This window comes from Lissotriton vulgaris, chromosome 6 (assembly GCF_964263255.1).
Source record: "Lissotriton vulgaris chromosome 6, aLisVul1.2, whole genome shotgun sequence".
NCBI lineage: Eukaryota > Metazoa > Chordata > Amphibia > Caudata > Salamandridae > Lissotriton > Lissotriton vulgaris.
Window position 1 is genome coordinate 1,232,434,169 of NC_141694.1, and position 25,097 is coordinate 1,232,459,265.

Genomic DNA, 25,097 nt, shown 5'->3' on the forward strand with positions numbered 1-25,097 from the left:
TATGATGCACATGGTCCTGCTAACCATGGTCTACGGATGTTCTGGAGACATGTTGTAGAAGAAGTAAATAAATACAAAGTGGAAAGCAGGAAAGAGAAGGGAAATAAAGGACTTTATTTATTAAGATCCAGGAAATGAGATCACTTGGACAAATCACTGAAGACCACCTAACCTGACACGTTTCTCAGTGCTAACACTGAATTACAAGTGATCCGATTCAAGTTAAACTCTTCTAGTCTTGGTGCCTTGCTCTTGATAATGGTAAAGGAGCTGCCCTCGATCACTGTCGGTTTTCTGCTTTGGATGAAATCAGAGATCCCTACAATGTAGGTTAATGAGTGGATGCAGTAATACTGACGACAACAACATTTCAAGCATTAAGGTGCTTTATTGTAGTGGATGGATAGGTGTACATAAAATGGATGACAGGGAACTGTCTCATAAATACATTCAAATAAATCACATCTACAGAACAGGGCCTATAACTTAGGGATAAGTGCTATTAAATATTCGCTGGAGCCATAAAAATGATTACATTTATACATTATACTACATTACATTCTTACATACACTGTATTTCTTGTATGGAAGCACACTCTATTTACGTGTACAAATATCTAACATCAACTGTACTATACACTCTAGCCCTCACAATACATTATTGACATATATCATGCAAGCTCACAGACACTTTTGGAAAATAAAGTATCTCTCCCATTTGCTCTTCGTGGGCTCCCATCACATGCCTAGAGGAACCAAATCATGATTATGTGTTACATTGTTAATATGTCTTTACAAAAGTCTCTTTGAATTTTTTTTAAAAACCAGCTTATTTATTTTTTAATCACTCTGAGTGTTTCTATGTACAAATTCTCAACATGCACATTTAAAGGTTTCCTAGAGGCTTAGACATAGGATTCCTTGGCATATTGAATTTGGTCATATCCTTCAAAGAGCGGGTGACTGCATCGCCGAACGAGGCATTCCTGCTTGGTTCGTTCCTGAAGTTCAGGAGTAGTTCGGGGACAATGGGCAGAGTTTGCATTTGCATGGATACGTGTGTGCATTTCTTCAGCAGCATCAGAAACAGGACAGCGTCTATGCACTCTATTGCGCATGCAGGGCTTGCCAGGTTCACTGGAAGCACCATTGTCTTGAGCACTGTTATTAAAATTGTCTTTATGCAGTGAATGAGGCAAGAGAGAGTCATGGTGCAGCATAGTAGACCTCAAAGTGTGCACAGTTAAGCTCCCATAGGACGGAAGTTTAGCAGATATGCTCCGCTGTACGGCTTCCTCGTAAGACGGTGGCTTACCAGGATTCTTCTGGTCTACTAGCCTGAAGACCTCATCAGCCGACATGAGACGGGCTCTTGGCTGACATGGCTGAGCTGACTCAAGCTGTGCACCACACCTTTCTTGAACAATGTCAGGCATGAGCTGAGCGCTGTTCTCAAAGTCCTTTTTGAAGCTGTTTCTGTTGGTGGTTGCAATTTGTCGTTCAGGTTCCCAGCTTTGGGTTTTGGTGAGAGTTTTCTTATATTGCAGAAAGGAAAATGACATTGAATGCTTCTTGATTTGTCGATTGACTGGAAGCACTTTATTCCCCTCCACACACTTGTTTGCAGAGAAAGACTCATGCCGTGGAAAGAACCGCCTTTTGGGGCTGGATGGGGAAATCCGGGGTGAGCTGGTGAAGACAGAAGAGTCAGAGTTTGAGCATGAACTGTTCAATGAGCTGCTGGAGGGCGTCTTGGATAAGGACAATTCTAACTGCAGACTGGTGTTCACCTTCAAGCATGCAGGCTTTTTGTTCTTATAATTACAAGTCATACAATTGTCCTCTTCAAGCCCATGTAGTTGGTCTTCAACTTCATAATCCACGCTACTTTGTCCAGCAGTCACATCATCATGACTTTTGGTTAGTTTCTGCTTGGATATTCCTTGCTCCGGGCCAGCTTGTGAAAGGAAAAGGTTGGGCTCCGAAGATCTCCTGTCCATCTTGCCATTGCAGTTTTCAGGATCTCTCCCGGAAACAGATGAGAGGCCTGAATGCACGTCCATCTGGCACCCCTGATCACCAATGCCAGAATCACCACATCTGCAATGAATGCTTAGCTGTTGATTCGAAGATAAACTGCAGAGGCCTTCGACTTCCAGGTCTGTGCTGTCGTAAGCAGAGTCGTTGTGTTGACAGAAAGAGAGGTCTGCAGAACATCAAGAAAACATTAATTGGATACTTTCTTGCGGTACTGATTAACATATCAGTCATCTTTTTTCAATATTTATTTAAGTTTTAACACAGTGCCAAAAGTTATTCCTGCATTGTGAATCCATACCCAAGGAGTTTGATATGGTTATTCACGGGATAGCATGATAAAATAGGATAAGTATTGAGGCCCTCATTGAATTCACCTTGCTACGCTGCCCTACACAACAGTGAAAGAGAAGGAATGCACCCTATTTAGGCAATACGGTGCATTCCTGCCCTTTCTCCCTGCGCTGCTGCCGTTCTGGCAGTCTAGCGCCAAAGTAGTTACCCTTGCACCATGGAGCAAGGGTGACTGAGCTGTAAGCAGGATTGTTTTTGTGCAGGGAGGGGCACCTTCCTTCACAGATACAATACTAGGAGACGTTTTCCTCTGTTTATGTGTACAAACACCCACCTCAATGCCAGAGGAACGCCTCCTGAGCACAGAGTAAGGTGGCGCAGCAATTTGCGCTGTGTTGCCTTCCTCAAGATTGATGAGGCCCCCCAAAGCCTCGTCTGGTGGATTTCAAAGCCACACAGGGTGCCTTTGCGTGGCTTGCATAAAACTGATTCAGAACCCTGCGTGACGCATGTCCCACTATGTGTGGTGCACAAGTGACGCAAGGCTCTCATAAAGAACCCCTTGAGAGAACATGTGTGATCCAGCTTGCCCAGCCAAATATATAACTGGTTGAGGGGATTCATGTCCGTTGGAAGAATGTAACTTAATATCAGGGATGTGGTATTGCACTCGTGTTTCAACTGGTTTCTCTATTTCACAATGTTTTCGTATTTGTCGTTGGTGCAAAGGTCGGTACCCTACTGAGCAATTAGGGTATGCATAAACAAACTTGACATGTGTGCTCTGCGTGCACAGGACCCACTCCTTCCTTGCACTCCTTTCACTTTCATTCAAATTTTACTACATGCGTTTAAATGCTTGTTTGTAAATTTTATTTTCATTTTCAAACATGATTCTGTAGCGAGTTTTTCAGTCTGTATTATTCATATTTCATTCGTAGTTTTTACATAATCGTATTTATTCCCAATGCATTTCAAGCATTACGCTCTTCATCAGGGGATAATTAATCTTGATTTTTTCACGTAAAGTTTCAAAACCGGTATGCGATCATGCTCTTCTTCCCTCGCTACCACGCCGAGGTAGCGAGGGAAGAATCATGTTTGAAAATGAAAATAAAATTTACAAACAAGCATTTAAACGCATGGAGTAAAATTTGAATGAAAATGAAAGGAGTGCAAGGAAGGAGTGGGTCCTGTGCACGCAGAGCACACATGTCAAGTTCGTTGGAAGAATGTAGTCATTCATTAATTAAGAGGTAGTGACCATTATTAACTACACTGTGTAACATGTTTGTAGAAACAATGAAAATGTGTTTAAAAAAAAAACACTTAGATGTGGCCCACAGCAACTCTAGTAGTGGATGCCTGGTGGGGCTCAATGCAGTCTGAATGGGGGGGGGGGGGGGGGGGGGGGGGGGGAGCGGGCATGTGGACTTGGAGGGGACGAAAATCTTTTAGCCCAAGAGTGGTGCGGTGCTGAAAGTCACTACTATCCGGTGAATGCAAGAAACTTTTTTGTCTTTCGTGGAAATTTCACATAACTATAGGTATTTCAGTGATATTTATAGACAAAACCATCATAAAGGATGTGGTTAACTAACTGTGAAGACTACCTCGCATTCATAGAATACTAGCAGGTGTAAATATCACAGTGAAATCTGCATCATCGCTAAGTTTAAGTTCTGTGTATGAAGCCATGCACTGTGTAAACTCTCCCTCTTTAGAGGGACTGTTCAAATCTGAAATCTAATGTTGATCATTGCGTGTGTGTGTTATTTCCCCTTGCCTCCTCTAAAAAAGAATTTAGAGTTTCTTCCCCTCTCCATGTTACAGAGGCTGACCTCTCCTTCATTCCCCAATGCCTTGGATCAGGACACTCCTTGGTTTCACTAGCAGGTACATAAGTCACTGGAGAATTCAAGCAACATTTTGCAGTGCTCACTTGGCGTGACGTGGCACACACCAGTGATGTGGCTCTGCATCACATGAAAGGTGAAATACCTAGCAAAGACCTGTGTTAATACAGCAATTCTTTTTTGTGTGACTGGTGTATTGAGAAGAAGAGGGACAGATCTATGCAGAGTACTGCATGTGATGGAATTTCACTAATTTAACAGAAGGCTCTAATGTTATTTTGCATTTCATGTAGGAGATTACTATTCTGTTGGTGTACACTTGTATCACATCCAAGCCATAGACTTCTATGTTTGGGCATGAGCTACACAGTGGCACTCTATAAAGTTACTCTGCAGCCTCATCACACTACAAAAATGCTTGAGCAAATCACTGTCAACAACAGCAAGAGACATTTACCTGCGCTACCAGTGTGTTCCATCAGCAATGACAAATCACCACCAAATATTTCAAAGCTGTTCTCAATGAAGAACTCCACCAATGCCTTCACCTGAAAAAAAAGACAAATTGTATTTTAGAGATTGCTCATGAGTTATAATAACACTTCTCTGACACTACATAGAAATAATAAATAATAACCATTGCAAAGATTGCTTCACTTTTGTGTGCTTTGTTATTTCTTATTCTGGCTCCCATTCCCGCTTCACCACCTGTCCCTTTCGGACCACCGACTGACTTCCCTGTTGCTGCAAAAAAGTAAGTGGCAAAGCCGACAAACTAATATCTGTTTACGGAGAGGTGGAGGTACCGTGTTACTCTCATTGCAAGACAAGGGCTTTAGTCGCTGTCACAATTTTACAGCACACTGATGTATTTCACACTTCCTTTGTTGAAGGCAGATCTTCTGCAAAGTAAGGGGGTCATTACAATGGCGGTTGGTCAGACCCCGACCACTATTGATTCAGGCAGGAACTGCCCGACAATGAGTCGGCGGTCCTACCTGCCCTATCAGGATACGGCCGCCGTGCAGGCGGTCATAAAATGCCTTTTTCTACTGTGGCTTTTGCTGCGGCACAGGAAAAGGGCTGCAGCACAAGCCAAATTAGAAAAAGGCACTTTTCAAACATCCATGCACCATGTGCCAGGCACCATGTGGACGGAGGCTCTGCTTGAGGACCCCAAGGTCCATTTCCATCTGCCTTTTCATGGAGGTTGGACCACTATGAAAAGGCACTCAGAAAGGGACATCCCAATCCCTTCGGCAGTGCCAACGTAGACACCGCCTTCATTGTAGTGATTAGAGTTTGAGCGGCGCCCTGACGGGCTCCTTGAGCCTGTTGGAGGCGGCAGACTTTCCCCCTGACGTTTTCGTTCCGACCACCTACATCGAATGTTGCAGTCGGACCTTGCCCTGGATGTCGGAAAGACTGCCACCGACGGCCTGTCAGCGGCAGTCCACCGGACATCATAACAAGGGCCTTAGTTATTTTATCTAGTGTTTGACTACCACATGTGGTTGATAGGGTACAACTCTTCTTTTAAAACGAATTCGTAGTAACCAAAGACATGAAGGTCAGAGGTGTCCATAATGGATCCTAGAAGAAGGTGCTATAAATATCAAGCCATGACTAAAGAAAGCCAACCCTAAAGCCACTGGCTCAGATGAAGCTGAGGGCATACACTGATGTTTGTACTGCAGACTGCAATCTTTAATATGTGGCTGTGAGTGATTTTGGTTGTTTATATTAGTGTGTGCCTGTGGCTGTTTGGACCAATAGTGGAAGAACCCCATCATAATAAACATATATAGGAACATTTCCCTTCCTTATTCTGTAGTATATACTGCAGTTATTAGAAGCAGTGTTGTAAGTGTTGAACTCTTCACTTACTAGTCCATTCAGATTCTGATAAAAAAAAAACTGTATCATAAACATCACCTCTGATGAGGGTCAGACTGCCTTATGGTGCAATCAGGCAGTGCCCGGCGGGCTGGTCGGACAGATCAGTGTGTGGGTTGTTTTCTTAGCTGTTTGTGGGCCTGTTTATGGTCTGCTGGTCCGCTTTGTACTGTGGATTTCCCCTGTGGATTTTCCCTGCTATTAAAACTACCATTGCCTGCAGCAACCATAAGTCAATACAGCCTTCCTTACATAGCAAAACACTTGATCCGTCTGTATTTAAAAGTTCAAAACTGGCGCAATCTGCAAAAATGGTCCACTTTTTCAGCTATCTAATTCATTAATGGGTACCACTGTTATTTTGGTGCCTGGACCTGCTTTCTATGTTAGTCCTACCCTGCCTCCAATTGCTTACATTGAGGGTAGCTGCAACACTTTCATACAAGTACTTCTCATCTGACCTTAATCATGTCCCGAGCAAAAAACCCTCTGGCAAGCAGGCAGTGCTGAGCCCAGAAGTAGCACAAGCAAGAACAGCTAATGCCTGGCATGCCTCCTCAGTGTATTATTGAGTTGTAATAATTTAGTGGACGCTGCAGATCCATATCAGCGAGGAGTGAGAATTGAAGTTGACATTAGATAATACTTGGGCTCGAAGAGGAGTTTGTCCGATTAGTCAGTACCATATTGACGCCAAATAACAGGGCTATATCACAACTCTTTGCTGGTTGTCCATCCTGAATGACAGACAAGAAGTATTTGCCACAGAAGCGTATCCGGGTTCACAATGCACACACAAATTCCTAATGATGAAGCTAAGCTAAGCAGCATAGCCTACAAAATGTAAAGTTCTGTTAACCGTTTTGTGTGCAGTGAATGATCAGAATTTCAATGGAAACCAACATACTGGTTGCCTACAAAATTGGCCTATTTTCTCTCGGAGTCCTGGAGCAGAATCAAATCTCTTACGCTTTAGACTACCCTTAAAGTCCTGTTTTTTCAATCAAGCATTCTATTGATGTGCTCAGTCCGAATGTCACACTTCCCATCATCTCATTTGGTGACGGTGTGCTCTACAAACAGGATTAACATAACCAAGCATAGCATATTACCCATGGGCATCGTAGTAATTTCTGGAGTTTCCTATATGAAAATGACAGCAAAGTCCTGCCATTGAAAGCCAGCCATCCCCTCAGGTGGGGTCCAATTTACAGTTTATATATGAACACAAACCTCAAATTGAAAATTATTGACTCAGTTTGAAAGAAGGTGAAGCCCTAGCAAAGAAAGAAGGCTTGCATTTCTTTTTAAAACTTCTTAAACAATCAGCACCTGATGAAACACATTTGTGGTTAACACATACTTTATTTGGACATGCCATTTCCTTTTGTACTTTACATCCTTTTTTTTAGGTATTACCTAACCAACACAGTTTTATATGGGCCTCCCTCAAGCCTATCTAATGTGGATATAAAAAAGAACGAGTCATTGTGTAAGGTGATGTTGTACACAGAGTGGGGCCACACTTACTCTGTCATTGAGCTGTTTCTGGACCTCCAGGGGCTGGCTGCTCTTCTGGTCTGGGTTCAGTAGGTTTGGTCCGATGCAGATGGCGAGGTTGCTGGCGTCCATCTTGTTGGTTCCGGAGTGCACGCTGATATGGTGCAGGACACACATCAAGTACTTGAGAAGCAGCAGGTTCGGCCTGGGTAACTTGTCTGCAACCCTTTATAAAAAAAAAATAAGATTACAAAAGATGCCACTTCTGTATTTCAACATGCTTAAAAAAACGGAAAAGGTAACCACCAAGCGTCCACACCCCACATGAAGAACTTTTCAGGAAGAGGAAAAAGAGCAAAGCGTTTAGTTCAAAAATCCACACTAGGCTGCTGTTTGTAGTCTGTGACTGGGTAACCACAAAACAATGAGAAAAAATTCACAAGCCACTTTTTAGTATGAATGAATTGAAAGGCACAAGAGTGTTATACACTGTTGGCCCTCTAGTCTGTGGTTCACCCAAGACATCTGGGGCAGTATTCCACAAAGTGCCAATGGGTGCAAATAGCGTCTGCACCTGCTTTCTGAACATCCTGGGCACTTTTGTTATTACAGAAGGGGCTGCAGACACTTGTACGGCCCCATTTCTAATACAGAACGCGCTGGTATACCTTTAGCGTAGGCATGAATTTAAGGGAGCATTCCCTCATTAGCACTGAGGTCAAGCCCCAGGGAAACAGTTTGCCTCTGCACCCGTTCTGTATTATAAAGGCGGGAGTAGAGGCACAGAGACCATCAGGAAGCACCCTGACAGTGCCCACAAAAAGATGGTGCACCGTCAGTGCTAGAGCTGAGAGCGACTCCTCTAAGAGGTAAAATGTGGTCTCATGGACCAAGCTCAAACATTCCCCTGCAGGCAGGTGCAGTCACTCTTTGCACACACCTGCATGGGTCTTTATCCCCCTTTGAATGGCAGGCTGGGTGCCATTATTGTAAAATTCTGAGGAGCTACTTCAAACAGCTGCTCTACCTTTCATTAATGTGCTGCACCAGGCCAGTCATGTGTTCACATTTGTCATGGGGAGAGAGTATTATCTGTAATAGGGCGTACTGCCACAATTTATTCCCAGTGCCCTATCCATAATGCCGCCCTTGACTGTAAGAATTTGAGGCCTGACTCAATTTTCTCAGTTTCAAACCAGGGATCTTTAATTTGCACACCGACTGGTTTTGTCAGATCTTTCCAATTGAGAATTTCTGTTTGCAGATCGTGGACGGCGGGAAGATCCTAGATCCCAGTTCGTGACAGTCTTGGCCTAGCAGAGGTATGGGCGACCCCTTCCTGTAGCCACGATGCTGCTAGAACGTTTGAGCGCCTAACCAGATGTGCCTTCTAGAAGAGTTCCCAAAGGTATCTGCAAGGCTCCAAGATGACAAGGCAGAGAAAAGACACCCAGAAAAGAAAGATGTGGAACACAATGGAGGCAAGGAGAACCACCAACAGGAACAATAACACTCAAGAGGAAAGTGGAAAACCAATAGGAGCGAGAAATCTTGGTAGGAACGAGGAAACACTGAAGCAAAGAAGTGTTGCAACGCAATGAGAAAGAGAATTCTACCTCTTATATGCCCGTAGGACAAGAAGAAACAGTATCACAATCTTGGATTGGAAAGCCATCCGGACCATGATTGGAATGCGACCATCTTGGATAGGGAAGCACAAAAAACCCATTCCCCTTCCAAAAGATTCTGGGATATAGAAGGGAAGCGCTAGGTCTTTTCCCATTGTGTTCCTCGTGGAGAGGATTGCATAAGACTGCACCAGTGGGGCTGGCCGCCGAACGGAGATGTTTATGCGCAAATAAGGCACCTACTGGCTTCACAGCTGACCCGTGAGAAAGTGCATAACACGTCCCGCTGCATGCAGCGGAACGTGAGGAAAGCTATAGGGTGGTGTAACAGGTTTGACTTGTGGACTAACAGGTTCCATCTTCTCATATTGTTTATTCAGATGAGGGGGTCACCAAACAATCTACCTAATGAATATTGATAAGGCAGGTTCCATTTGCAACCCACTGTGACTCCCTGTTAATGCAAGGACAGAGGCCTACATGGGACAACAAACCTCCATCCTTACATTTGCATTCTTGAATGAATGGGAAACATTATCTTTAGAGTAGCCCACGTCAATTAAAGGGAAAGGGGCTGCTTTAATAAAACTAATTCCACTTGGAAACACCTTGAGGAGAGCAGGCCTCTGAAAAGCTGTTTCCTCTAGACCCTGGACGACTGCCTTCTTCCCCCCCCCTTAGGTTTACTTTTAAAGGGAAACAGTCCTCATGTCAAATACCCAAGAAGTGATATTTGGGAGCCCTATCATCTCACACTCATTTGGAAACTTGCTGTGAGACATGTTTTCCTATCACTTACTGTTTGATATCTTCAATTCGCTCGCAGATATCTTGCTTTTCCAGAGCCGCCATCCACTCATGGTAGAGGTCAGAGGACAGCAACATGTTTGGAATGCTTCTTAGGAAATCCTGGCATGGAAAAAGTTTTGGTAAAGAGTTTTACATGAGAAGTAATTCAAAGATCAACTCACACACATTCATCCATCTCGGTTACTTGTGAGAAGGCAACCCCTGCTTTATCCATTAACCCTAATTCGTTCTCTCCTGCATCAACTAGGTACTACCTCAGTGCAATGTCACCAATAACACCAGTACTATAAGTGCCATGAGAATCACTGCCTAGTGTCTAGTGGCATCCCTTTTTTGTAAAATGGCGGTACAGAACGTCAGGTGCCTTGTTGCAAGGAAAATCAATTTTTACAAAAAGTGTTTGCATTTGTTTATAAATGACTAACAGCCTCATTAGAAAATGTGATTAAATTCTAAAACTTGTATGTAGTGAGAAGATCTTTACCTTGAAGACCACTGCCAGTAGATGCACAGGTTTGCTGTCCAGGTCCACGGAGGCTCCTGAGTTGAGTGCTTCCTTCAGTTCCTTGCGGGACTTTTCATTGGCATTTTTTCGGAATATTCCCTCCACGAAGGGACCCTTCAGGCAAAGGATGGTCAGAATGTCCTGCGGGAAGCAAACAGATTGACGCTGAACATAATGCATTGCCTTGCGGGCACCCAGTGGGTGACAGAGACCACGAGCAGCTCATCAGTCAGCAGCACAGAGCCTGAGACCCAATGAAGAGGAGACCTCTTGCTGATATCCAGGCTCGGTACCATTAGCTTTATTATAACACTGGAATGTTGAGCACTGCATTGAAGACGATGGAGTGCTCCGGGCTTCTAATGGCTGGTAGAAGCCAAAGTTGTAGTTCACAGCTGTTGCTTTGAACAAAGGCATAATGAAGCCTGAGAGGGTCTTCAGTCCCCTCTGGCTCCATGAGGCCTTTATTTGTTATAACATTCTGCCCACTATTGGCGGAATGTTCCAATAACCTTATAGCCCTCTTTAGTGAGCAATACCGTCATTAAATTCCTGCTCCCAAGCTAAACGCTGGAGCGGGCCTTTAATGGGCGGGATAGCCTGCTATGTTGGGCTATAAGTCTATTGTAATGCATGTCGCTGAACTGCCGCAGGCATTCCACACAGAAGAAAGGTATCGAAAGGATAGAAGGCGGCCATTGTATCAATGCCAAATAAGAGGTCAGGGTTGTTGAAGTGGAAGCCATGCACCAAATATCCTTTCATGCTGTGCTATTTTTCCAGTTTTTCCTAGGAGCAAAAACTGCTTCCACATGAAAATCCCAGAATTGGTTGTCAATTATAACCGGTGATCTACTGAATGTCAGCGCATTGTTAATGAGCATGAAGGCAGCATATTGTTTCATGTTTAGAAAAATGTCAACTCGAGGGTTTATATTTGTTGCTTTCAATAAATTACTGAAAGAAAGTATACTTACAGTACCCTGCACATAAGATAATTAGACTATAATGGAGCTACTCATATTTCGGGAGTACCACCAATCAATTATGGCTCATTATGCTACTTCATGGCACTGCATTATGTGCAGCTGATTTTACTGCCCCTTGGAGGTCTGTGTCTGTAGTCGCAATAAGTTGGGGCCTGTACCTGACGCCTGAGGTTCCCTCAGACTCTTGCCAGGACACCAGCAAACATAGTTGAATAATCCTTGTGTAAATTAAAGTGAGAGCTAGCGGTGTAATAGAGTATACAGCGTAGCGACAGACAAAATGGATGATGATTTTCACAACCAGTGTCACGACACCATATATATGTATCTATAAATTGGCTCTGAAGTGCCTTGTCTTCTCTAAGCAGTTTGTACGCCAAAGATGGGGTTGCTTACACCGCCTGGGCATTTCCACATTTTATATGATCCTGCAGTTCATATAAAGAGTCAACGTCCATGTCTCAGGGGCACATTTATCCAATAAGGACATGTTGCAACTCTGGCCTCAACCTACCTCACTCTCCAGTAACCTTAGATGAGCCCCAGTTTTTCTGGTGTTTGCCACCCCTGGTTGTTTCAAGCCCGAGTCTTTGGGGCCTGGCTGCAAATCCGGCAAAGCCAGAGGTGCATTTCAATAAAATATCACTTACGTTTGTTAGCATCACAGTGTAGCTCTGCACAACATTCTCTACAACACTCTGGCCAAGTAGTTTTTTCTATGAGTAAGTGTGACTGCAAATTAAGGATTAAGTCAGAAGCAAGGCACACCTACTCACAAAAAAATGTCTGTGTATGGGGTCCCCTGTGAAGCTGAACTCAAGCACAGGAGAACGCTAACTTACCATGATGGGCTTCGGAAGAGAATCGTCCTCACAAACGATGGCCAAAGGTTGGTCAAACAAGGAGGCCTTCAGATCCACATCCAAGGTGTCTGACGACTCCGATGTGAGGGTGGAGCTACGCCTCAGCTGGAATGGCCAAGAGAGGACCTTCCTTCTCTTCTTGTTGCTCTCTGTTGCATCCCCAAAAAACACAAAAAGCAAATAAGACACTGTACATTAACAAAAAATTCTGTCACAAGCAAAACCACAGTGCACGTGTCTAAAAAGCTCTACAGGAACAGGGAACTAAGCTGTGACCCTGCAGTGTTACCTCCTTCCGGTTGCTATGCCTACACCACAACTTCCTTTTAGTGCCAGCGGATGTCACAAGTGTGCACAAACTTCACAGATGGTTTTTTATTCACAGAAACTGTTGGGCGGTCAAGCCTAGCGCCAGCCATGGAGGCCAAACGTGAGACATCAGTCTAACTCCAAAACGCACAGTGTACAGCACACTGAGTTCTTTTCCAAAAGAAAAGATTTTTTTTCTCAAGTTAGGGAAAATGAGTCCGTTATAATGCGAAGTAAATGTGCACAGTTAACCTGTAGAACTGCCCAGCGCTGGTACTGGGGAGTCATAGAATTACCAGATTTTCAAGGTGTTTAAAATTAATACATTTACTTAGGATGAACCCAAATCGAAATTAATTACACATTCAGTTGTTATCCTAAACCTCTGCCATTGACCCCGCACTCATGGACAACAATGACCACTCTGATTATTAGTGAGACTAGCTATTAGATATCTTTAGCACTTTACACATGAACCCCCTGCAATATATGTACTCCTTTGCCTTAGCAGGTACTGGGGAGAAAGGTACCGAGCATTTCTCTTTGCAAAATGTAAGTGGTATAGCCGCTGCCAAGCAGGGATTACAAATAGGGTCTGTCGTATTGACCAAAGGGCCCACTCTATACTGCTGCCTTTTAGTTGTGGCCTGCAAGGCATGCTCGGTGGTTATAGATTGGAGTGCCTGGGTAACACACAGAACAGAAAATGGGAAAGGTAATTCAACAATTCCACATAGAGAAAGGATACTTTCCTGGCTATCCATTCAGCTTTCTGCCCAATAAATCTTTATTAAAGTATGTTCAAACATGGCTTGACTGGCACTATCTTGTGAAGGTTCAGAAGCCATTTTCTGGAAAAAAACTTAAAACGTGTTTTGAAAAAAAAAAAAAACAGTGAACAGAGCGCTGCACAGATGACCCGTAGGGGCGTGGAAGCCTAGCGCGGTGACTCTTCAAATGGAGTAACCATGTGCTCTACAAATTCCTAGCATAACATAACGGACGTGTCTGCTGCCATGTATGTGGTGAACAGGGTGTACTTCCTCAGCCTCCTTCCTCTACCAGCGCGTGCAAACACTGCTCTGGGCAGTGGAGGCGTATCAGCCAATGGATATCTGGGTGTATCCTAGACAACTCACCAATCAGATGGCAGATTCCATCGTCATTGTAGTGAGGCGGGAAAAACGGAAACTTCTTGAGGTCACCCTAAAATCAGAAAAAAATCAACCTGTTAGCAATCAAGCCATCCACAGAAGAGGATTACACAATTATTATCCTAACCGCATAACTTTAAGAGGGGAATTTCTTGTTTGAGATCAACAAGAGACATTTTCTATTTATTTTAGTTATGCCTTGTTGCTATTACAGATGTATTTTGCTCACAAGGCCTGAATGAGGAGATAGAACTTTCTTGCTAACATAGGAAAAATATCTAGAAAATGGTACAGTGCCTGCAAAAGTTAGAATTCCAGTAAACAGTTATCAAGTGAGGTAATGTTTGGCAGAGTGAACTGATTTGTTTCCTGGTTTTGAACGAGTAAGACGGATTTTATGGGACTGTTATATTATCTCCTATATATGTTCCATGAATTTATCGAAGTCATGAACACCCAGTGTCTGGTTTACATGAGTCACATGAAGGGGAAAGTGTCCAGGTTCTGAAATACAGGACAGTGCGGATCACATAACTCCACTGAAGTGGTGGCTCCTCCGCTAAGGCAGAGGAGCATCGTCTCACTACTATTTGAGCAGTGAAAAAAAATAAAAATTAAATGATAATAACAAGACTTTATTATCATTTTATTTTTCTGTACGGGACTGGTGCTGGGACGGGGCTGGGCTCACCAGAGCAGAGTGAGGAATGCGTTGCATTCCCTAAGTGCGCATGACTGTTTGGCCGGCCCAGATGGCCGGCCAAACAGTCATGCGCACTTGGCATGCTCTCCACCTGGCTGTGTTGCACAGCCCGGTCAAGAGCATGCCCAGGCACTGCTTGAGCGGCCAAACAGGCCGCTCAGATCAATCATGACGCTACACGAGCAGCATCATGATTGACTTGGAGTCTGGGAGCCTGGTTGCTTCTGGTGTAGCACTGCAGAGACAAGGGGGATGGAATGAAGCTGCGGTGGCGGCGAAGGTAAGTTTAATATTATTTTTTGTATCCATCCCTGCACCCCACCAACCCATTCCAAGGCATCCACCGCTGCTCCACTGTCCAATCCCAGTGTTTTAACAACTAGATAAGCACTGTCCAAAGCACCAGGAAGAATCCCTGCAATACTGACAAAGCCAAGCGCATACAACACACTCCTTGGCGGCCATCTTTGAATGTCTATAAAAATGAAGGCTCAGCCTCCCGGGATCACTTACCTCAGTGTGGCACTCAAATGTCTCCATGTTAGTGGGGCTTAGTGTTTTAGTCTAAAACAGAGAAAGAAGAGGGAAAAATCAGCATAAGGACTATTTACCAGGAAAGTTCACTCTGAAGATTGCTCTGAACCAATAAAAACACTTACAGCATTGCAGCTGGTGAGGACCTTCATGAGGAATCGCGTTGAGGGAACGTTAGTGAGTTCAGCTCCACGGAACTCCTTGATCTGCCTGCAGAGAGCACGAGGGGGAACAGGTTACCACACTCTCCATGACACCTCACACACTGCATTTCAGCTACAAAATCTGCACATCATCTGTTAACAGCATGTCGAAGGGAGAGCAGGGGAGAACAGGAAGCTCTGCTGGGTCAGTTAGCCTCAGAAGTCTGACTTTAGGCACTATTGCGTCTTGTGTCTCAATAGCATGTCTCAGCCCTACTCTTGAAAAACCATACATTAAATATTGCAAGGGAGTCAGATATTGGCACATTAATGTCTCAATTATGCAATTCGGTGCAGAACAATGAAGCTTCTATACTTTGATGTTCTTCAACCACTGCTTGCCAAAAACTGATGCCAGTCATTACACTCACTAAACATGGATAGTCACATAATTGTGCTGAATGGTATCAAAAACTACAACAGTGCCCACAAGAAAAAAACTGTCCGGATAAAGACATCAGCGCATGGATTCAGATGCATTGTCCATCCGCAGGTTACCGTCTCAGACAGCGGAGCTACCTTCTTTGGCTGTCCATCCAGACATGTGCCTTGCCCCTTTGATCTCCTCTATGGCAATGGGGGTAGGCAAGCAAGTCGCTGACTGCCAAGTGCAACTGAAATGCTATTGACGGGTACCACAGAAGCCAAGGTCTGTCTTGGCCTCGCCACATGGCATGTCAAGCCAAAGTAACAGGAACGGACAGGACAAAGTTGCAAGACAGAGAAACAATAGTTTACTCTTTGAAGACTATTGAATCTCACTGACTATCTTGTTGACTGTTACTTTTAACCTAAAGAGGGTCTCGCATAACTAAACTTATAGGCAGGACCACTGGAATTATGCAGCAATAGAGGACCAAATAATGCGGTATGGTTGGCTCAATTAGGCAGGAAGAAACTGCAAATTATGTGGCGCAATGCAGCACATCATGTGGCAGCATTATGCCACTATTCTGGAATTTTAGCACATGTGGGCAAACATTTCACCTCATCAGTCCCAGTTTAGAGCCTCACTGCACCAATCTGCAACTAAAGGGAGATCGGCGAGCCTTGCAAATGGTCTGCCAATGCGTAGCACTAAGTGGCGCACCTTTTTCTAAGAACTTTTGATCCGTTAGAAATTAATTATTTTTGCTGATATCTGCTAATTGGGCAGCGTATTGTGGACTATGTGGCAACTGCTATAAATCCATGATTATATAATTATGTGGTAAACACCACAGACAATAAATTGAATTAATTAATCTACAGACCCTTCTTACAGATGAGCAATGCGTTTATACCTGTGATAGTGTATATCTTGGTGGTGTTCTAAAAACCTTATTTCCCACTGCAATAATATCATGGTACTGTTCCTTATTGGCCATAACAAACTATGATACAAGCATGTACACTGCACCCAGCTGAGTACAGCATTCAACCTGGAATCCAGCACTCGTTGTTAAAGATTCGTTATTAAGGCTGTTTCCCCTCCAGCAAGCGTACCCTGTGACATAGGGCCTTATTTAGATGTTGGTGGATGGGTTACTCCATCGCAATGGTGACGGATATCCCGTCCACCAAAATATAAATCCCATTATTTCCTATGGGGTTTATATTTCGGCAGACGGGATATCGAAATGGAGCAACCCATCCGTCAACATCTAAATCAGGCAAATAGTAACTTTGCAGGAATTTAATAATACTGACTATGTTGCACCACCTAGCTACCCCAGTGACATATGCAAATTATATTAACATTTAGCACATATACAGAGTTGCTGCAGTACCACAATAAATCTGCAGTTATTTAGTGATACTGTAGTTAAAAGGGATTCTGCAGATATAGCAATACTGTGGCGACGAGGAATAGCGTAGAAGCGTGGGAATACTGTGGTCTTAGGGATACTGCGGCATGGATGACATCATAACGTAAACATGTTGTATCAATAAAGCAACGCTGCAGTGACATTAGTATTCTGAAGATACATAGGGACACTGTAATGGCATAGAGACAGTGTATTAACATAGAGATGTGGCAGTGACATAAGGACACTGTAGTGGAATAAAGATCCTTTAGTAACGCAGATTTACAAGAGTATCGTGGCAATACTCAACCATTGGGGACTCTGCATCAACACAAGGACAGTCCAGTAGTAAACGTATTGTATTAACCCAGAGAGGATGTATGACGTTACAACGCATGCTTTTACCACGCATGCCTTTACAACGCGGTTTTTGCATGCCTTTACAACGCATAGTGCTTTGGGGCGCTGGATAGTGAATAGTTTAATTTACTATTCCAACTCCAGTCCCCGTGGATAGTAGGGAAGGTGTTGGATAGTAAATTAAACCTATTCCCTATCCTAGAGCGCCCCCCAGCGCAATGCGTTGTAATGGTTTGCGTTGTAAAAGTTGCGTCGTAAAGGCACTGCTTGGTAAAATTTGCGTTGTAAAGGATGTTTCCCCCCAGAGATACAGGAGTAATGCAAAGCTACAATACTATCGTGGGATAACCCCGTAACAGGGATTCTGCTGTTATATATAAATAATGGGATGACTGCATCGGGGTACCGGAGTGATATATGGAGACTCTGGTGAAATAAGGAAAATGAAGTAATCTAGAAACAATGCAGTGACAGACGCAGAGGTGAGGTATTAACTTAGGCATGGTGCTGCAAAAACATAAGACTAGACAATTAGAAATTGAAAGTCTTGTAGAAACACATTTCACACAGAAATCATGAGTGGGTGTGTCAACAGTAATTGTGTGTTAAATAGATGGTCCTAATATGTTATGTAGATAGACACATCTGTAAGACAGAATGTTTCAGTCGACTGAAGGGGAGAGTGCTACGCCTAGGCTGATACTTATAAGAGGTCAGGCAAATTCCCCTAAACGACCAAGCTATCTTGACTGAGACATCGGAGAACACAACCACCCTGCGAAGATTCACCACTGATGTACTTTGAATGAACTACTGCATGAAAAGCCTCTATTCCTTCTCAGATATCCTATAAACATTGGAATACACATCAGCAATGACATGTTCGCAACGTGACCAGAACACGTGCCAGGACCTCATGCAGCCACACCAACTCTTCCCACATAGGACATATGCAAATTTACCCTCTCCAACCAAACATACATGTGGTGGACATATAAGCACTTCGGACAGTTTGAGATCTATGATGACTCACTTAAGCAGACGCGCTCCACAAATAAAAGATAACATAACATAACAGAATGTATGTAACATAAGCACGTGAAGATAACATGTAATGGCGACGCTTACCAGACTAGAGTGTCCAGCCAGAGCTCCTTGACGTCCAGAGAACTGTAGAGGCAAGAGAAGACAGCATGACACGAGCGCCAAATTCACCGGGGAAGCACTGACTAAAGAGTCATATCGACACACGGGCAGCTATAAGTACAGAGAGGGGGCGGGCGGTGGAAATGCACCGAGGCATGGAGACCGGAAGGCGCGTCACGGCTTGTGGCGGCCTCGGCGGCTGCAGGGAGCTCTCAGCAGGCCTCGAGCCGTCACTTCCTCTTTCCTCTCACTGCCACTCTCGCTTGTTATTTTCTTTCAAAACGGGGCCATTACACGTGGAAAAGGTGACAGGTAGAAACATCCCCACTGCGTCATCACGGGGAAAGGACGCTCTGCCTGTGAAGGGCGGCGGGCACGTGGAGTCGGTGGGCACAACACACCGTTGACTGACATGCGTGTTGTGAGCAAACTGAGTAACCTTTGAAAAGGGACAGGTTTAAATCACTGAGACACATCTGTGTACAGATAAGGCAATCCACACAGTTGGGTTATACCAGGACCTCCTAGACAGTGTTTTGTTGCAGCAGTGCTTAATTTGTAAAGAAAAATAAGTGCTAGGGCTCTCGTCAGGAGGCCATTGCAGCTTGCATCACACATTGCCCTTGCCAGCATTGCCAATGACAGAACCAACATACCTACAAACCATCACACTCCTACAAGTGTTACAATTTGGACTATTTCAGGCCCCCAAAGCTATAAGGATGGCAGGTAACAGTCATTTTAAAGGAATAATGAATTAATAATTAACTGTTGTAGTCATCTCTAAATCAGCTAGCCAGACGCAACATTGTGGCAGACTCTACTAAGCGCCAGTGTTGACAATTAAGTGCCGGTGCTGAGCACCGGAAACCACCAGCTCTAATTAAACAGTGATGGTGCAGAAATTTGTGCATGATCGTTTATTACGGGAGGTTTTCAGTTGGTTGTTATATTGTCCTAGGCAATTACAGAGAAAAATTTAATTTATTAATTAGCGGCAACTGTCAGGGGGTGTAAGGTGGATAGCCCCGGCAGTGTAAAGGGACACCACATGCAGGAGGTCCTCACGCAGTCGAAGGCCTTTGTTGAGTGAGTGATAGGACTGGTGGGTGATTTACTGGTGGAAAAGCCAAAAGAAGAAGGCTGCCTCGGAATGGAACAGGGTGCCCCTTTGAATTTGGTGAATACTACAGGCCGGTTGTGTAGAAGTTTTACTTTTCCACCCTCAGTCACCCACTGGACCTTCTCAGTCTGATACATCACCTCATATTCTTATTCACAGTTCTCAGAACCAGAAGTCTGTCTCCCTTACCCACAGGACTACCTCCACCCCCATACCGCCTCTATGCACATCTCTTACACACCCCTCTCCAACTACCTTGTGAATGTTTTACACAAGCTTTTCCCCATTATTAATCACTGGTATACATCCTTCCATGTCATCCCAATGCCCCCTGCATTCACACTCACCTGACCTCCCCGAGTTATGTGAGCCTTCCGTGCTTTCTTCCCTTTCTACTCCTGACCCCAGATCACTCGATCCAGTTTCATAATCCGTACTTTCATTCAAAAACACGTGGTAGACAGCCTAGAATCTTTTGCTTCTCTATTGCTTAAAGCTTATCCATCTCTTCCCATTCCTCCTCAACTCTGGGACCAAAATATGCACCGTCAGTGGAACCAACCCCTGGTGTGCCATGTGTGCAGATCGACCTAACTCTGAAACCCAATGACACTTTTTAGGTCGAGCCTGGGCAGTGCATGCGCTGCTCTGCGAGGTATGCTACATTTGAGTATGGACTTGAAGCTCCGCCCACGCTCTGCCCATATTTTTCATTGGCTTGTGTCATTGTCCTTTGTAAGTGCTGGCTTCTGATTTGTTAATAGGCTTGTTCGTCCCTCCTTAGTACTGCCTTGTCTTCATTTGTAACCACGCATGAGGCCTGGCCCTTTTACTTCTGTTGTTACATGGTATGTCTTATTTAGTCTGTAAGCACTTATTTCTTTAATGCGTGTCTCCTACTGCAAGCACAACATGCTTTCCTGCAACATTCAGCACGCCATGTGCACTACCACTTTCCAAGCAACCCGGGACATTGGGGGCTGCTTCCTTGAAATGAAATAAGTATCACATTTACAAGAACTTGAGCTATAGGCATTGTAAATGGCAATGCCTTTTATTTATGTGCTAATGATCAAAACAGATAAATAAAAGGCATTGTCATTTACAAACCCAATAGCTTAAAGTCTTGCAAATGCGAGACCTATTGCATTGCAAATGCTTGTTTAATATATCCTTCCACTTTGTCATGCTCTCCCTCCACTTCCTGCACAAAAGCATCAGCCATGCTAGTACTAAGGAAACTATCTCCCAAACTTCCACCCTATCTCCTCCTTCCAACATGTCTCCCTCCCCTTATTTCTAAGATGCTAGAATTAAGTTTGCTCAACTCACTGCCCTGGGCATTTCTGGAGCAGCATACCCAGACAACATCACCAAGGCCCCAGCCTTAACCTACTGGACATCATTGGACACATTCATGCTCACATTGACTACGAGAAGCGTTTCTTGTACTGCATTCTCCTATCTCTCCAAAAGGCACTTTCGCCAATTTTTGGCGCTCTGCCAACTCCTTATGCATGTTTTCCGTTGTGAGGTACTACTACCTTTGGCTTGCTTTGCTTATATGCCAAATACACCCATATACTTTTCTGGTTCTGGCTACAAATTATCCCTCCTCAAGCATGCTGCCTGGGACTATTTCCTTGCATGTCTTTTCCCGATGCATATTCCTGTATACTCATGTGTCTGTCAATAAATATGTGCTCCATCCTGCACTAAGTATACTTCTGCACCCATAGGTAGTCTAAATATAATTGTATATCACTACAATCAGTGAGTATATATATATATATATATATATATATATATATATATATATATATATATATATATATATATATATATATATATATATTGCCCTGAAGCTTTCAAGGACGCACTCAGTTGCAAGCCAGCCCTGTGGCTTACAAAGATTTCACTCACCTTTGATTCACGATGAGTTTGGCTGCCTGACACGTTTCAGGGCTTGACGCCCCTTAATCATAGGCTGTTGCTCACAAGTGTTTACGAAGTGCTCCTTTATTCAAATTTCACTGCGTGCTGCTATTGGTTATCAGCCCTTGGTGGGCTGCACTCAGTTTGTGCAAGGAAGTCTTCTGCATGCTGGGAATTGTATTCCCTTGGAGCCATATTTTCAATCCCCTCAGTGTGGTCAGTTTTCACTTGATTCTTTAACACCTTCGGTGCTCATGACGAGCTGAGCTCATCATGAGGCACAGTGGCACTGTGCTCATGACGAGCTGAGCTCGTCATGACTGCCGCGGCGTGCCCACGCGGGGATAATTCCCCTGCTGTGCTGGGCGTTCTGTTGTTCTGGGCATGGTCATGACGATCTGAGCTCGTCATGAGCACAGCGCCACCGTGCTGCCTTACGAGCCGAGCTCGTCACAAGCACCGCGGCGTCGTGCACGGCCCCCCTCCCCCGCGTCGCGGGAGAATTAGGCCCGCGGCGAAGGTGTTAAAACATATTTTAAGTCCTGTAGTAGGATACATGATGCGCAGGTGAGTGCGTTAAATCAGGCTTGCAAGAACCAGGACATGGGTGGGATTGACAAGGAGAGGCCGTGTCTGAGAGAATTTCCTTTCTACAGGAACTTGCTCAGCTAAATACTGTGGGTCCTACAATGACTAAGCCTGATGGATTGTCTAATCCTGTTAGAGGATGGGAGTTTGGCCCTAAGCGATGAGCATATTGTGGGGGTTGATTTTCCAGAAGCTGAGATACAGTATGGTGGGGTGATGGAGTGGCAGGGAGTCTTGGTAACCCATGAGGCAAGACTCTTCGCAACACTGGATAATCGTGGTATGGGCACGGGGACATCCCATACAACAGCTGATGAAACAAGTGAATTATTTAACAGACTTCTGCAGGAGGTGGGGAGGATCTTGCACACTAAAGTCTAGCGGAAAGATGTGCAAATGCCATGTAATTCTGGATGATACTGCATGATGCTATCTGATATGGCGGTCACTAGGTCAGGGCCCCAGTCAGCATACGTCAGGATTATTCACAGATACATGATGGTTGGAAGCCGCATAATAATGCCTCATGGTAAAGGAGTGGATTGGATGATTCTCCAACATATGTAGTGACAACAAGTTTAGGAAGAACACATAATGTTGACGGATGTGACTGCAAATAAAACCCATGCTGCCTATGTATGCCTATGTATAAGTTCATGTAAACAATGAGAGACCTGTCATCTACTTGTAAGTACTTCGGAAATATATACAAGCAAGAGCCAATAAGGATGGAGAGTCAGATGGTGAGTCTGAAATACAGATTTTATTAACAATGATACTGTGGTGTGACTAACTGGGCTTGCTCGGAGCACTCCTCGAACCTGATAAAGTTTGTGGTGGGAAACCCTTGGTATAAATTTGGAGAAGCACCGCCCAGTATAGGTGCTTGCCTGATAGAAAGCTTGGCGACCACCTTAGTACCGGTCAATGCAACTAAGTGCAAAGAACCCCACATACACCCTGTTTCCCCTTCTTTTTAGTCTCTGATTATTGATCTGAGTAAAGGTACTGAATTTGGTTCTCAATATATATTAGTTGTTAAGCCAATTGGCACCCTTCCGGGTTAAACTGCAATATACAAAATAAGTCGTTTCTGGTTTCCAGTTACAAACTGATAAAACACGGCTGAATTAACGATTTGCTTTTCAGTTGAAACCTGAAAACACCAGTTTTTGCTTAAATTCTACTGCTTTGGTAATCTCTGGTAACAAACAGTATCAGGGTGGCCCCTACCTCTAAGCACTTGTCTGTAATGGCCCACCTCATATGGTTTTAGTTTACAGTTCTGACGTAAATAATTAATTTACTCTCTTAATTTCTATGCAGGTAAGTACTTAATCAATAATAACTCAGATCGGGTGAAAAAAGACAGAGTCCGTGGTGTTTAGAGTTCTAAGGGTTTTATTCCTTAAAAAGGAATGGTCATGGCCAAGATATCATGTTCTGACCACCACACAGGGTGTCAGAAGGGATAGATGAGCGCGCTAACATTTTATTAACAGTACATAGCTTATATACTTATTGTACACCATTTAAAACAGTATAGAAGGCGTAACAGCTGAGAGAAGACAAGATAACAATATACACGTGGTACATGTGCGTAATCAAGAGGCGTGAACTAGAGGTGTGTTCTGAAAACGTCACTGATAGGTGTCCCAAAGGGGTGGTACTAACAGAAAATGTGGCAATGTCAGCAGAAATCGGAAGCTTGGATGCGCACGCAGCTGCATGACGTGTAATTGGAGGGGTGCAGGGGACTTGACATTTACACTGACGGAAAGAGACAAAAGTCTGGCATGTCAGATCAACTTGTGCTTCTATCATATCTGATATCTGATGTTTAGGAACTAAGCTATCTGGGCAGAAAGGTCTCTAGAGCAGAAGCTATTCTATACTTGCTGTGAGTGCGTGTATAAGCGCCTGAGTGTCTGTATGAGAAGCGTGGGGGCATGGGGCCTTCCATGGAAGCATGGCAACGAAGCTATGAATTACTTGCACAGAGACAGGTCGGTCCTTTGGCCCTGTAGCTGAGGAAGGATGTTTACTGAAGCTAGCAGGCTGGAATGTATTTTCGGGGAGGGAAACAGATAACTCGAAGGTTATAGTCAATCTTGGCAGGCAGCAGGCTGAGCCGAGCGCGAGGGGTCACGCTGAAAGTAAGTCAGAGTTCACGAGTACAGGGGCTGCCTGGGCAGAGATTTCTCGGAGTCAGAAGCCAGAAAAGAGGCTCGGTGGCAGAGATTCAGGGCCTACTTCAGCCAGAGCTGAAAAACGTAGGAGTATACTACAAAAAGACGTTGGCATAGCATACTTAGGAACGGACCATTCGACCCATTCATGGTGGGTCTGAAAGAGGACATGTTAACGTTGGACGCAAATGTATTTGCGTCTTCATAGCTGACACAGGAGGGAAGTTACATGCACTTTAACTCGTACATGGAGACGGTGGGGTACTCGCTAGGGAACACAACTTGACCATAAAATTTAGATTACCTCATTCCCTCCTTGTTCCCTACGGACCCTTCATGATATATCGATCCTCATAAATCGATCGGTTTGTTCTTGTAACATTATATGTTCATCCTTCTTTCTTTGACTGTTTGAGAGACAACTGGAATGTTCAATACACGAGGTGGCACACAGTCCACATATCGCTGGCCCACACTGTAGGCACAGGCAGCAGCTGAATACTATAACAAGGCCAATGCCTAGGAAGGATAAGATCTTCCATCCCCAAGCTGTCAACGTTGTCCAGAACCAACCGGACCAAGTCCAGGTGCCTGGATTCTGATGTATCTGATTCGCAATTTTATGCAGACGGGTAATAGCTTCATAAACAGATGGTGCATTTTGTGGGATGAAAACGCAGCAACTTGA

General features: G+C 44.2%; 1 protein-coding gene across 2 annotated transcripts in view; it reads right to left on the reverse strand.

The window, feature by feature from the left end:
• Window positions 1-368: 368 nt before the first annotated feature.
• TAGAP (T cell activation RhoGTPase activating protein) overlaps window positions 369-25,097 on the reverse strand; it is a 462,232-nt gene continuing 437,503 nt past the window's right edge. For both annotated transcript variants that reach the window (XM_086927328.1, XM_086927329.1), the window contains exons 5-14: window positions 18,557-18,598; window positions 15,204-15,288; window positions 15,058-15,108; window positions 13,827-13,893; window positions 12,358-12,527; window positions 10,506-10,667; window positions 10,011-10,120; window positions 7,614-7,809; window positions 4,645-4,735; window positions 369-2,206 (exon numbers count right to left, since the gene is read on the reverse strand). In XM_086927328.1, coding sequence (XP_086783454.1) covers window positions 906-2,206; window positions 4,645-4,735; window positions 7,614-7,809; window positions 10,011-10,120; window positions 10,506-10,667; window positions 12,358-12,527; window positions 13,827-13,893; window positions 15,058-15,108; window positions 15,204-15,288; window positions 18,557-18,598 — 2,275 coding nt within the window. In that variant the 3' untranslated portion in view covers window positions 369-905. The remainder of the gene's footprint in view (window positions 2,207-4,644; window positions 4,736-7,613; window positions 7,810-10,010; window positions 10,121-10,505; window positions 10,668-12,357; window positions 12,528-13,826; window positions 13,894-15,057; window positions 15,109-15,203; window positions 15,289-18,556; window positions 18,599-25,097) is intronic.